The sequence below is a fragment of the Pezoporus flaviventris genome, unplaced genomic scaffold (genome assembly GCF_033815535.1).
Source record: "Pezoporus flaviventris isolate CSIRO_AGI_PZ_B2104156 unplaced genomic scaffold, CSIRO_AGI_Pfla_v1 ptg000002l, whole genome shotgun sequence".
NCBI classification, from domain to species: Eukaryota; Metazoa; Chordata; class Aves; order Psittaciformes; family Psittacidae; genus Pezoporus; species Pezoporus flaviventris.
The window spans coordinates 74,896,130-74,911,003 of NW_026892550.1; the positions used below are offsets into that span (position 1 = coordinate 74,896,130).

The 14,874-nt window shown below is 45.8% G+C and overlaps 1 protein-coding gene across 1 annotated transcript; it reads left to right on the forward strand.

Moving 5' to 3' along the window:
• The first annotated feature begins 2,740 nt into the window (after positions 1–2,740).
• Positions 2,741–5,765, forward strand: LOC133274934 (interleukin-8-like). Its single transcript, XM_061464552.1, has 5 exons — positions 2,741–2,991; positions 3,445–3,506; positions 3,710–3,885; positions 4,624–4,707; positions 5,263–5,765. Exons 1-5 carry the CDS (start codon positions 2,931–2,933, stop codon positions 5,291–5,293), a joined length of 414 nt encoding a protein of 137 aa, XP_061320536.1. The 5' UTR covers positions 2,741–2,930; the 3' UTR covers positions 5,294–5,765.
• The last annotated feature ends 9,109 nt before the right edge of the window (positions 5,766–14,874 follow it).

Here is a 14,874-nt window from a genome sequence, read left to right on the forward strand (position 1 = left end):
CGCCTGAGCAAAAGCTTTGTGTCCCAGGCTGCCGGGGTCTTGTGCGCACAGCTGCTCAGGTGAGAGGCTTCCATTTGTCTAAACCGAGGCAGGGGCTTTCTGACTTTTCTTACTGAGAGAAACTGAAGCAGCCCACGGGCTGGAGCAGTCCTCTGGAACCGGGTGGCTGGAACAAGGAAGGGGCTGAAGCCCAGCTCTTCCCTCATCTCTCTGATTATCGTGGTCACAAGAGCACACATGAATCCCCCCCACCGATCCCGCTGTGTTTGGGTGTCCTTCGCTACATACAAAGGCTCTAAATGATCCTTTACAAGATCACAAAAGATTGACTTTTGTGTTCATTAGACAGGGCTACGAATCAGGAAAAAGAAAACCCACTAGTTTCCCTCCTGCATCATGAGAACACATCCTATACCCTGCCTTCAAACGACAGCCAAGGGAAGTATTTACTTCCCTTTTCAGCTGTCTTTCAGTTATTGAACTATTGCCTAACTGTTGTTTTGTTGGTTACCGACATGCTTTTAACGGGTTTAGTCATGGAAGGTATCTGCTTGCGGCGGTATCAGCTCACTCAGTGACTTACCCTGCAAAAGGAGCAGCAATTCCATTTGCACAAGTCATCTCTGCTGTTTGGTGGGAAAACTCACACTGCCAAAATGAGATAATGGAGTTGGGGTTCCCATAGGCTGGGGCTGGGGTGAGATCCCGGGCAAAGAGTAGACAGGATGGAGGGAGGACTCGGGCACCCCAAGGAATCCAGGTTAGGAGTACCTGGGCTTTGGGCCCGCTCTCATGTCTCACCTTTTAATGCCTCTATCGTCTCTATTACACCCCCTTCGCATAATCCCAATGGAGCTGTATCCCATCAGAGAAGAAGTGGAGGGAGAGAAAATGCCTCAGCTCTCAGCAAACATGGTGGGTTTTGTCATTAGAAACATCCTGTTCTGAAGAGATCTCTTCGCTTAGGGGCAGGGTTAATCACAGAGGTAGAACAGGCTCCGGGCTTCCCTCTGGCCTGGGGATTTCTGCAGATCCGTTACTGCCACGCTCAGGAAACTGCTGAGCCCAGTGGTCAGGAGGACAAGCGATCCTTGGTTTTCACTGGGGATTTGAGGGGGAATTCTCTTTCTTTTTGCCTCGGACATTAATGACATTGTGTCACACTGCAAGATTAGATAACAAAGCTGCAAACAGTAGCAGAGAAAAGTGGGATCCCTAATACAACTTTAATTGCCCTGCGGGTGTGCATGCATCTGCAGAGACACAGAGAAACAGAGAGCCCACAGGAAAAGAATCAGCAGAACCTTGTTCCAGGTAAACTCGTTAAAGCTCCAACATTTACAGCCTGCTTCCAGTGAAACCGTCCTGTGAATTTAGCATGACGACATGAACAATAAAACACAACCTTCAGTACCTGGTAAAATCCTCTCCTTGGCACGCCTTCAGAGAATACACGTAAAGCTCTCTGAGGCGCACAGCTCAGAAGTCAGAATTGGAATCACTAGGCAGGAAAGACAAACTTGGTGGTATCTTCCCTTGGGCCGGCTGAGACAGTGCTGGGAAACAGATGGATTTTCATCACAGAGGTCCTTTTTCAAGTAAGTTTATGACAAATGGTACACAGTAAACCATAGTAAATCACGGGCAAGCTCTTACAGTATTACTATAAATAACTTATAATGCTGTACATGCTAATGATAATTGAGCCTTTATGAGCTCCCCAGAGTTGGGGAGAAGCACTTACATAAATCCACAGATCACAAAACATGAAGCTTTGAGGTTGGAGATAAGCAGCAAAAGGGGGTTGGAACCGGATGAGCTTTAAGGTCCCTTCCAATCCAAACCGGTCTGGGATTCTATGATTTAATTCCAAGTGTTCCCCTGAAATTGTCACCCTCAAAAGGAAGTATCTCTACCAGCCCCAGCAAGTAAAGAGCTGGTGTTCATGCAACAAGGCTCTTGAGCAGAAATATCTCCAGCAGTGCTGTAATGCTTTGTTATTTCCTTTTGCTAAGACCTATGGTTATGGTCACTAAAAAAGAAGGCAGAAAAGACTCATTAAAAATATCTAGACTTACAAAGGACCAAAAGCAATAGCAGTTCCGCAGGTCATGCTATTTAGCCTGCATGCAAAGCTTCCTCTGTTCATCATTCATTAATACGTGTGACATGACAAATGCAGGAGGATTCTCAAAACTGCTCAGAATTTACCATCTGCTTTCCCCAGGAAGCTTTGAAGACTGCAGCCTCAGGTCCTGTCCTGAGCTGGCAGTAGCACAGATAAATTGTCTTTGTAAAATGCGCCTTGAACATCGAAAAAAGCGCAAGGAATTAAAGTCATTGATATCAAAATAACGCCAAGGTAAATCCTGAGCCCAGTGAAAAATCTTGTCAGTGATTTCAGCACTGCCCCGCTTCCACTCCAGTGGCTTAAGATGAGGTAAGTGGAAGCTATCAGCAGAAATGGAGATGAGAAATTCACTGTCTCAAGTACAGAGCTGGCACCTCTACAGGGAAGAGTTATTCCCTTGTGATAAAAAGTTATAACACGGATGTAACTGAGGCCATCACAGAGCTGTGTTACTCAATCAGGGTATGCATTAGGAAAAGCACGGCATTTCCAAGAGCCAACACCAGGCATAGGAATGCATGGCTATTATTTACATATTTTGATAAATTAACACATTCTATCATTCTCGGCAGAATAATTCCTCGTCATCTAGGAAGCCGTTTCACAACAGTCATGTGACTCATTTGTACTGCATCTGGGAAATTCCTCTCACGCAATCCCCATGCTAGCCCAGCAGAGGCGAGGGGCGCAAAGCCCTATATAAGCCACATGGATCGCCCTGAGAGGCATCAGCAACCCTTCGGGACAGAAGAGCTCACAGCTCCACAGAACCCATCCAGCAGCGGCTCCTTGCCCAACGATGAACGGCAAACTCGTGGCTGTCCTGGCTTTCTGCCTGATATCCGTGGCTGTCTGTCAGGGTGAGTGAATCCCTCCCGAGGACCATAGCGCTGTGTAGGCATCTCCGAGATGCTTCTCCTTGCACTGAGGTAGCTTTGCATTGGTTTGGGGAAGTTTCTTTCAGGAGATTTGCAGCAACTCCTCTGCAGTCCGAAGGTTTGCTTCACATAGCCCTTGTGCAGATGAGTTACTGACATCTTGTGGGAAAAACCTTAAGGATGCAGCTTGAATTTGCCTTGCTTCTATTTTTCACTCCAAGCGTTAGCAGAGAGAGACAGGATCTCCTTCTTAAGTGTCTGAATGTTTCACTTCCTTCCCACATAATGAACAGCTTATGACCTCATGTTTGTTACTTAATGATCATACTGCCTCAAGCAAGTAATATACAGCTGGGAACAGAGAACAGATATGAACACACAACCATGGACAAGCCTCCAGTAATGAAAAACTCAGGGGCTCTGTCTTCTGTGTAGTTGCCAGTTTGTCAATCCACATGTTGAAATGGTGCCATAACCGTACAGTGTGGCCAGTACAAGTAAACACAAGCCATGTAGTTTACTTTAAAAGGATGTGTTCATTTAGTTTTCAATGTACTTGGGCATCATCCCTTTTGAAACAAGCAACTCATCTTTATTCCATAAGGACTGATTTAGGCAGCTTGGACAAATACTGTATTTTAACTGAGAATGTGGATAAACCAGAGAAGTTGAGCTTTATGTCTGACCCAGCGATGGGTAGGAGCACCTCTCCAACCATGTCCTTCCTTTCCTGCTCACAGGTAGGACCCTGGCCAGGATGGGAACCGAGCTACGTTGCCAGTGCATAGCCACTCATTCCAAGTTCATCCCTCCTAAGTCCATTCAAGATGTGAAGCTCACACAGAGCGGCCCCCACTGCAAGAATGTTGAAGTCATGTAAGTAGCTCTGCAAGAACCTTCTTCTTCTTCACCTTCCTCCTGCTTCTGGGGCTTTCACACTTCATAACCATGACATGATGGGGTCAGATTTGGTTATTCTTTTGAGAGAGGCGGTTTTTAAGTAATACACCATGTTCTTCATCGTCTCTATGACCTTAGGTATTCCCAAACTGATCATTACTTATCTGTCATTGGACATATTAAATATTTCTGGGGGTAAAACATTAATTTCAAGGACTGGGCAGTTCTTGATACACGAGACAACAGTGCCCTTTAAATGCTACCTTTATTTATTAAGCAAAAATACTCCTGGGAAACAGTTTGGGTCAGTCTCAGAGGGAAAAAGTAAGTTCCCACAAGCAGACACAGGGAAAGAAATGAAATTAATTTGGTCTTAAATAGCACAGAGGAGGGACTGAAAGGTTGAAATCTTGTCCTGCTGAGGCATCCTCAGCGCTGGAGGTTTCAGTCACTTACGTAAACCAATTCAAGTACCCATATATATTGAAGAAGATGTGGGGAATGCGTGGCTGCTTTGAGAGCAGACACAGAGTCACACAGCTCCTGGCTGCTTTTAGTTTCCTCTGCTGTGGAACACATAAACCAAATCGGCCAAGCCTAACCTAGAGCAGCTGGGGGGAATTTACACTCACCTACAAATGCAGTATTACACTCTGTGAGTAAAACCGACCCATGCAGTGGTTTCCTGACTTCTCTTTAATCTTTGTTTTGCAGAGCTACTCTGAAGGATGGCAGAGAGGTGTGCTTGGAGCCCACTGCTCCCTGGGTGCAGATAATCATAAAGGCAATTTTGGCCAAGTAAGTCCCATTCCCTTTCCATTTGGGCAGCTGAGGGCTAAACCTCCCCAAAAGGCCAGTTCTTAGTGGTACTTCCCATTTTCTCTTCATCAGATATAAAAACCCAAGGAAACTTGCTGATTAATTACAGAATTAGTCTCAGAATTGGTCTAGAGTCTGACTGCCGCAAGGTCCTTGTTCAAGCGGATGCGTCAATACTAAACCTTTGAGTACCTGCAGTTTGGTCTGGAAGGAAAGGAACTCGGAAATGTTTGCCTCCCTTTGAAAAATAAGGCTTAAAAAACACGCATCTTTCCTTTCTTACAGTCCCGTATGTTAACAAATCCTATTTCTGAAACAATGAGTTTCCTGATGCAAGAAAATGCAGAAACTCCTGCAGCAGCAGTTTCTTAGCTGGGCACCAGATATGCACACACTAGGATTTCAGTAATTGCTTTTGCCTCAGGACAGCCCATAGAGTGGCAAACAGACCACTCAACTGTTTGGTAATGCTAAGCGGTGGTAACTATCCTTGAACCTCCCTTTAAATGATTCTCTTCCCTCACCTCTTCCTAGGGCTCAACTCAACTCTGACTCGCCACTCTGAGAAACATCAGGACAAACAAATCTGGGACCTGCCCCCTCTCCTCCCTTGAGAGAAGCATTTGGGAAAAGCATCTTTCGAACAGGGTGCATCTGCCACCTCCTCCATCAGCGTTGCTCTGTTTCCTGCGGATTTGGTTATTGATTGATTTCACTGCATCTATTTAAGAAAGCCTTTTGGAATGGGCAGTGTCGCCTGCTCATTGACACTGAAGATGCTTGAATAGGAAAAGCGGTTTGATAAAGGAAGTGAAGGATCCTTGGCAACCACTTCAGCCGAACGCACCTGGGGAAGTGCACGGCACTCGCAGCACGGCCCGTTTACGCCGTTTTGCTAAAACACCAGCAAACTGATATTTCCTCCTGCTCCCCTGGAGCGCGCCAGTATGTTGTGTCAACAGCAGGTTCCTGAACCACAGCCAGCCTTGTGCTGAGAGCTGGGGTTTCTCACTTGGAGTATCTGTCCTATGGAATCTGTAAGATTTATTTATTGTGATTTCCATGGTATTTATAAATGTATTTATTGTGTAGGTTTGATACAAGAGAGAAAATAATGATAATTTATTTAATTTAATTATTTCCATTCCTACTATTAATTTATTAAGAACTATTCACAGACTCATTCCTCTGTACAAGGACTTGGTTGTATGCTAAATTAGCTCCTTACTCTGCTAAAGGGAAAAACCTCCACCCTGTATACACAGAATTTGCTTGTGAGAGTGTCATTACTCCTAACAATGTATTATTAAATGTTTTCTATTAAAAAATCTCTTTGTTATCTGTTTGTTATTTCACATTTTCATGAGCTTTATTTGGAAACGGTCTGCTTTCACGGCTTTTTAACCTCCTCAGCCTGATCTCTGGAACTGAAATGGAAATGTTTCATACCTAGTACAATAACTCACCCTGTTAGGGTAGCCTGACATTACTGAAGGCAGTAACAAACTCTTAGGGTAAAGTAAATCATTCCCTTTCCTCTCTGCAGGCAAGTCCCGGTGCCTGGGGACTGGTGGGCTGCAGGGCAAGGCTCCTTACTTAAGTACCTTGCAGGCAAGCACATCGTCCCCTCAGATGCCAGAGTTGTAATGATCAGCCCCCGAGCTGTAACTCTTTACTGCATCAAAAAGCCACAACTGACACAACTGACTGCCAAAATGGGAATTTGTGACCTTTCTTTTGGTACCCCAAATATCCAGCATTTGCCCTTGCGTAGCACCTGCTTCCTATTCTGATACCTGGGGTGGAGTCCCAGCACAGTTAGGAAGACAGTAGTAGTAGAAAACATCCATGCTCAACGATTCTCTGGAATCATCAGCTCAAAGTGCAGCGGTGGCCAAACAAAAGCCAGTGACATGGAGGAGAATCGAAAGAATTTAAACCACAAGGGTTGAGAAAAGAACAGTCCAATAACCAAAGCATAATACAAACCTACTACTACTCCTCCTCCTCATCATAATGATCAGGGAAATAACAAGGGGAGAGAATATAAATCTAAAAAGGGAAGGGATAAAAAATAAACACAAGTGATGCACAGTACAATTGGTCACCACCCGCCGGCTGACACCCAGCCCTACCTGAGCAGTGATCGGGTCCCTTCCGGGTAACTCCCCCAGTCTATGTACTGGGCATGACGTGCTGTGGCATGGAATACCCATTCGCCTAGTTTAGGTCACGTGTGCTGTCTCTGCTCCCTCCCGGCTTCTTGTGCTCCTCCTCACTGGCAGAGCACGAGAGACTGAAAAGCTGCTGCATTACTTAGCAGCACCTAAAACATTGGTATGTTACCAGCACTGTTCTCAGACTAAAGCTGAAATCACAGCACTGCACAGCTAGTAAGAAGGAGAAAAATAATGTCACATCTGAACCGAGGACATGGGGTAATGGTTGGAGTTGATCTTAAAAGTCATTTCCAACCTTGTTGATTCTGTGATTCTATGACTAATTTCATAAGCAGAGCCCATTAAACAAGGGCAAGCAATGTAACCTCTAGGAAAAGCAGATGCTAAGTTCATGGGGAACTACAGATCCTGAACAAAATGCAACCACAGTTTCAGAGGCATTTTGTAGGTTCAAGTGAACCCTAAGGTTTTGAAGGTCTTTCCATGCAGCTTTGGAGGAGAGGCCAGGGAGGATTTTTTGCTTTAAAGCCACGGTACCTGTCCTGATGGATTTTAACACCGCGCCTTTCACCAAGATGAGGTGACGGATGTGTTTCAAGTGAAATGGTAACAGTTGGCATGTTTCAATGGACCACAAGACTTCGCACTCGGGTGTAAAGGGGGCTTCTGGCAAGATCTCGCCAAAATAATTGTAACAGTGCAGAAAACAGTTTCTTCCTTCTTGTTTCTCTGCAGAAAGTGTTATCAAGGGTTGACACCTACTCCGCTAGTAGTAAAGCCAGCTAGCAAGCCCCTCATGCCCTTTATGCTCTTTATGCAAGCCCTCGTGCCACCAGAGTTCTGTTGATGGACACCACCTAAAGGAAGGTGACAGAACACAGAAAGAGCAAAGGTGAACAAACCACTAGCAAGAAACATCAGCAAGTTCCTAAACAATAAAAAGCCTGTATAATCGTGAACTCTAACAGTGATGAAAAGCACATATGTCAACACACGCCCCTCCTCACCCACTGAGTTCCACAGCTCGATCGGTGGCAGACCTGTCATAATTTGTGACCTGGAAACACAGAGAAACATGAGTGGGCAGCAGTTCTGGTGTGAGCCACGGAGGATGCAAGGCCAGCATCATTCACTGCCTATCAGGTACTCCATCCTATAGCAGGCTGGAGGAAATGCTGTTCCTGCCACCAGGAAGAAGCCCCTGGGATGGTGCCAGAAGCCTCACTTCTCCCTCTGCCAGCCAGAGGCCAGTGGCTGGCTGTCCGTCACAGACAGACTGTGACTGGCTACCAGTGTTGCAAATACAGTCGAGACTGGCAGAGCAGTGCAGAACCGGGGGGCTTGCAACAGGGTGATCTTGAAGGTCCCTTCCAAACCAAAACCACTCCAGGGTTCTATGAATACTCGGCCTGCTGGACAACAGGCCACTTGTACTCTAGACTGCTCTGGTGCCTGTCCTCTCTGCCCACACCAGGAACAAGAGGGAATGCTCATCCCTTCCCAGCCACACCATCCTGGGCAGTGATTGATGCCCCACAAGGAAGTTCTCAGCACCACGATTTGTCAACAAGACCTTGCCCAGCGGCCAGACTTACAGACTTCGGCTTTGTTGTCTGTTTTCACACACACAGGACTGGGGAGGGGGCAGAGAGGGTCACAGCAGAGCACCATCAGCAGCAAGACTTTTCTTGACAGCTCCCTTGCACCTGTGCCACAAGGACTGCGCCTCTGGTCATCCCATCAACAGCCACGTAAGCTTTGGGGTTACAGTGATCCTTGTCTTGAGAGAGGAGAAAACAAATGGGGGAGCCACGGGCTTTCAAGGCCAGAGGAGACTGTTCAGCTCATCTTGTGTGATCTCCTACATCCATTAGGCCAGAGAATCCTCACCTCCTGTTGATGGAGGCATTTGCTAAAGTAAAGGAGAAACAGAAAGCATGTTACAATAGTCACAGGGAAGGGAACGGGAAGACTAAACTTTCTTAAAGGCCTTGAGGTAACTCTAGTAGCATCAACAGGCTGATTTTCCAGCTGCTCTTTAAATTCACATCTCTGCTCTACCAGCAAACAACAGAACAAGATCCTTACCACAGACCAGGGATCTTTGGACATCTCTCATGATTATAGTCATCACTTTCACCTTGCTTCCCCCTTTACACTCAAAACCATTTCACCTTTGCCTTGCCTCCCCTTTGCAGGTCAGTACTACACGTATGGACAGCATCCAGGACTGCGGTTTCTCCAGCACCAGGCTGGACTCACAACACAGCTGGATCGCAGCGTCCCGAGACAGCCTTGATGCACTGCAGGTCTCCCCAGTTCTCTGCTTGAAAGGCAGCATCCCATTCCCAAGGGATCCATAGGCTGACAACACACGCTTCTCTAGAACATAACCCCTCACTGAAGGGGAAGTGCTTTGCAAATGTTCTCACACAGCGTTGCAAGAGGCCGGTGTTTGGACACGCAAGTCTGCAGCTCAGTAGGAGCCCAACAGCAACATTCAGCTCCTTTGTTTACTTTTATGTGAACACTGGACAAATTCCTAAGCAAAGAGCAACTGCAGCCTGAGGAAGCAAGTGTCTGCCAGTAACTACGTGTCCCTCTAAAAGACTTCACAGTAGTGAAATGGGAAATATGCTTTAACACCTTGGTGATAGTGATATGTATCTAGCAAAAGCAGCCTGGAAAAACAAGCCACTGTTTAGGAACTCAGGTTTGTTCTACATTGAACTTACTTCGTGGACAGCTGAGCTGCCTCTTCTACTCTAGAGTTTGTTAATCCTGCCCCACCTGGACACCACTGGTACTCACGTCCCAGTCACACTCCTCCATCTACAAGCCTCGCCTGGTTGATGTGAGGCAGGACTGACAGGCACGTCCCAAGACAAAAGATCCACATTTGTTCTCTCCAGCGTTTCATCTGCTGCCCACTGACAGCATCATCAGCAGATGACTTTCAGGATCGGTTTCTCCAAGCATCTGCAGAGATCTGGAAGGAGGAGAAGTGGAGAGTGACGGAGATTCTCAAATCACAGAATCGTGGTATAGTTTGTGTTGGAAGGGACCTTAAGGATCACAGGGAAGCACTTCTAATATCTCACCGCAATCTCCCCTCTGAGCTTGAGCACATTCCCCCTTATCCTGTCCTTACAGGCTCCAGTCAAAAGCCTTTGGGGTTGCCTCCCACCTTGTGGTACTTCCACTCCACTGCATCCTAAATCATCCTGGAGTTATAGAACAGGGCCTACTCAGGGTTCCTAGCTGTGTTCCTAGATTAGTGTTGCTGACTTCAATTAGTTTAATAACTAATTATTAATCTTTATACTGGACTAGTGATTTTTGTTAGTTCTTGAGAGACCAGGAAGAGGGCTGAAAAATGTGTCACCGGAAGTGTTCAAAGTCAAAACAGTCACAAAAAGGTGAATAAGAAACAAACCCAGTGTAAGGTAACAGATGAGCATTTGAAATTACTTTTATTAAGATACAACTCAGTCTATGTAATAGGGAAGACTTGCAGAAACATGGTTATCAATGCAATTTCCCCTGACAACACAGGGTTCCTGGTCTTAGACACTTCCCAGTATGAAATAAGCTATCTTGGGAGAAACACCTCTTTTTAAAAAACTGCTTTCACATTTGAATTTGAACTACATAGCTGTGTTCCTAAATGAGTTCACATTTTTTATCATTCTGAATACAGGTGAAACTTAATATTTGCTGATACAGAAAAAAAGTAAGTTATCCTTCCTTACACCATTAAAACCTGCAGAGCTTTTATGCCACTCTTTTATACATAGAATCATAGAATAGTTAGGGTTGGAAAGGACCTTAAGATCATCTAGTTCCAACCCCCCTGCTGTGGGCAGGGACACCTTACACTAAATCATATCACCCAAGGCCTCGTCCAACCTGGTCTTGAACACTGCCACGGATGGAGCATTCACAACCTCCCTGGGCAACCCATTCCAGTGCCTCACCACCCTAACAGGAAAGAATTTCCTCCTTATATCCAATCTAAACTTCCCCTGTTTGAGTTTTAACCCGTTACCCCTTGTCCTGTCACTACAGTCTCTAATGAAGAGTCCCTCCCCAGCATCCCTATAGGCCTCCTTCAGATACTGGAAGGCTGCTATGAAGTCTCCATGCAGCCTTCTCTTCTCCAGGCTGAACAGCCCCAACTTCCAGCCGGTTCTTTATCCACTGAGTGGTCCATCCATCAAATTGATGTCTCTCCAATTTAGAGACAAGGATGTCATGTGGGACAGTGTTGAACGCTTTGCACAAGCCCAGGTAGATGACATCAACTGCTCTACCCCTGTCCATCAGTTCTGTAGCCCCATCATAGAAAGCCACCAAATTGGTCAGGCAGGATTTCCCCTTAGTGAAGCCATGCTGGCTGTCACCAAGCACCTTGTTGATTTTCATGTGCCTTAGCATGCCTTCCAGGAGAATCTGCTCCAAGATTTTGCCAGGCACAGAGGTGAGACTGACTGGTCTGTAATTCCCCGGGTCATCCATTTTCCCCTTCTTGAAAATGGGGGTTATATTTCCCTTTTTCCAGTCGTTGGGAACTTCACCTGACTGCCATGATTTCTCAAATATGATGGCCAGTGGCTTCGCAACTTAATTTGCCAGCTCCTTCAGGACCCGCGGATGGATCTCATCAGGTCCCATGGACTTGTGCACATTCAGATTTTTAAGATGGTCTCGAACCAGTTCCTCTCCTACGGTGGGCCCAATGTCTTCATTCTCACAGTCCCTGTGTCTGCCTTCCAAGACTTGGGTGGTTTGGTCAGCCCTTTGCCAGTGAAGACCGAGGCAAAGAAGTCATTCAGAACCTCAGCCTTCTCCAAATCCTGTGTAGCCAGTTCTCCTGAGAGCTTCCTGAGGGGGCCTACATTCTCCCTAGTCTGTTTTTTATTTGCTACATACCTGTAGAATCCCTTCCTGTTATCTTTAATACCTCTAGCTAAGTTTAATTCTAACTGGGCCTTAGCTTTCCTAACCTGGTCCCTAGATTCCTGGACAACATCCCTGTGCTCTACCCAGGCCGCCTGTCCTTCCTTCCACTTTTTATAAGCCTCTCTATTTTCCTCAGGAGCTCCTTGTTCATCCAAGCAGGTCTCCTGGCCCTCCTGCTGCACTTCCTTCTGGTTGGGATGCAACACTCCTGAGCTCGGAGCAGGTGATCCTTGACTATCAACCAACAGCCTTGGGCCCCTCTGCCCTCTAGGGCTGTATCCCATGAAACCTTACTAAGCAGGTTCCTGAAGAGGCCAAAGTCTACTCTTTTGAAGTCCAGGGCAGTGAGCCTGCTGCACGCTCTTCTCATTGTCCTGAGGATCTCAAATTAGAGCATCTCATGATCACTGCATCCAAGGGTGCCCTGGAGAGTCACATTTCCAACGAGCCCTTCCCTGTTGGTGAGCACGAGGTCAAGCATGGCACCTCTCCTTGTTGGCTCCTCTGTTACTTGCATGTTTTAGAAGTGTGAAGGAAATTGATTTAAATTGTTTCAGCTGAACTGGATGGCAGGCAAAGGGGTTTAGGCAGCTGTAAAGATAAGGGTAATTCTGCTCTATATGAACTTTGTCAGAAAAGGAATACCTTTTAGTGTCTGAAATATGAGATATTTACAACATTATAATTTTTTTCCTGAATATGAAGCTTATGTTCTGTGTCAGTACAGCAGGCTTGGGCATCATAGAATCATAGAATCACAGAATGGTTTGGGTTGGAAAGGACCTTAAGTTTCGACCCCTGCCATGGGCAGAGATGCCTCACACTAGACCATGTTGCCCAAGGCTCTGTCCTGCCTGGCCTTGAACACTGCCAGGGATGCAGCATTCATCGCTTCTTTGGGCAACCTGTGCCAGTGCCTCACCACCCTCACAGTAAAGATCTTCCTTATGTCTAACCTGAACTTCCCCTGTTTCAGTTTGAACCCATCACCCCTTGTCCTATCACTACAGTCCCTGATGTCAAGAGTCCCTCTCCAGCATCCTTGTAGGCCCCCTTCAGATACTGGAAGGCTGCTATGGGGTCTCCACACAGCTTCTCTTCTGTAAGCTGAACAGCCCCAGTTTTCTCAGCCTGTATTCATATGGCAAGGGAACCAGCCCCTGATCATCCTCATGGCCTACTCTGGACTTGCTCCAACAGTTCCAAGTCCTTCTCATGCTGATACCACAATTGCACACAGTGCTCCAAGTGGGGTCTCACAAGAGTAGAGGGGCAGGATCACCTCCTTTGACCTTCTGGACACACTGAACTACTCTCCATCACTTAGAAATGGGGGTGGGGGAGGGAAGGGAACTCTGAATTTGTGTCTGACAAACAGTACCACAGTCATTTGGAAGCCGCTGGTTTTCCTTATGGCCTGATTTCCCCCTATGCCTGAATCAGTAACAGCAGTCATTTAAATACCTTCATGTGATGACGTGGGGGAATAGCCAGTTGGGAATAGAATCTTGATTGTTTGCATCACTCTGTGATTTCATATTATGCCATTGATCTAAGCAGGTGTGTGTGTACATACATACATATTTAGTTGTCATATTGTTCAGTCCATCCATTGGTAGACTATTGTTTATTTAATTACCTCTCTGTAAGTAAACCCTCCCATTCTCCCTTTTTTTTTGGAATGCACCTTTGTCCAGCTTACATTCATCCCTAATTTCTTTTGTCTTTAATGTCTGCAAACTTGCATAATTGAATTTGTTTTTCTCAGAGACAGGACAGCTTTTTAGGCCTTTACTACTCTAAATTTCTGCATTCATCTGATGGATAAGCCAGAGAAAATACATTATTTTTTCCTGGAAATCTTTTTAATACAGCAAGATGTTTTTCCCTTGAAGAGCAACAGTTGGAAGATGGTATCACTAAACCCAAAGTAATATTTTCTGCATTTCTGAGTGATGTTACACTTTCTTTATCCACAACAGCCTTGTGGACTTTAAAATTCTGGCATTACAGAAGGAAAAGCTATTTTGTGCAGCCAGAAGTTTTCAAAGTTCAGAGATACTTTTCTCTATGTCCAAAACTTGAACACTTAACATCCAGTTACAGAGGAAGCAATAAAGAGCAAGGACAATCCTTGTTCACATTGATTTGCTTTCCTACGATTCCTATCACAGAAAACAAGGCTAGGTTATAAGGATGAGGCAAATTCATCTGGAGACAAATGTGTTGTTATAAAATGTACTGGTTTCGTACTGCAGCAGATGCTGTGCTTCTTTCCACCCAGCCAAACATGTTTCCCTTTAAGCACAACCCCCTTGAAGTTAAAGCAGAATACAGGCTCCTGTAGACTGCAGGGGGCTTACTTGGGTTCCGCACACCCATCCTGGGGTTAAGCTTCCCACTGGGAGCTGACTTTTCTCCCTTGCAGCTGGCTGTGAACTCACTGCATTGCCAGTGGCTCTATGTCCATCAGATGTGTTGAGGCACTTGAGTAATGCTCATTTTTGCCACCCTACAGGAAGTTACAGAAGCTCTAAAGTAACCAGGAGGAGAAGATCTCAAAGCAGCTGAGGTTTGTATTGCTTTCCAAAGTGCTCACCTCTCATTGTTCAGTCTGTCAAAGAGTAGGGATCAAATACTCATTTCCTACCTGTCTGTAGTTCTTTCTGCCATGCTCCTGAGTGATCAAGTGATAAAATAGCAGTGACAAATGCCCCATTCAGTGAGAAACTCCCTAGTGGCCCTTCTGTCCCGTGGGTTTCAAACTATCAGCTGTAGCAGCAGGATCTTACATTGCATTGCTTTCTTCTGCCTTCTCTGACATCTGGAAAGCCACTTCGTAATCATTCTTGTCTCCTGTGGGAGATTTCACAACAAATAATCAAGAGAACCTTAAGAAAAACCGAGCTAACTTCAAGCTGTACCTCTTGTGGACTGGAAATTCCAACTTTTGAGTAGAACAGGCATGGTCAAAATCTGAAGGACAGGTGTTTGTGGGATTTGG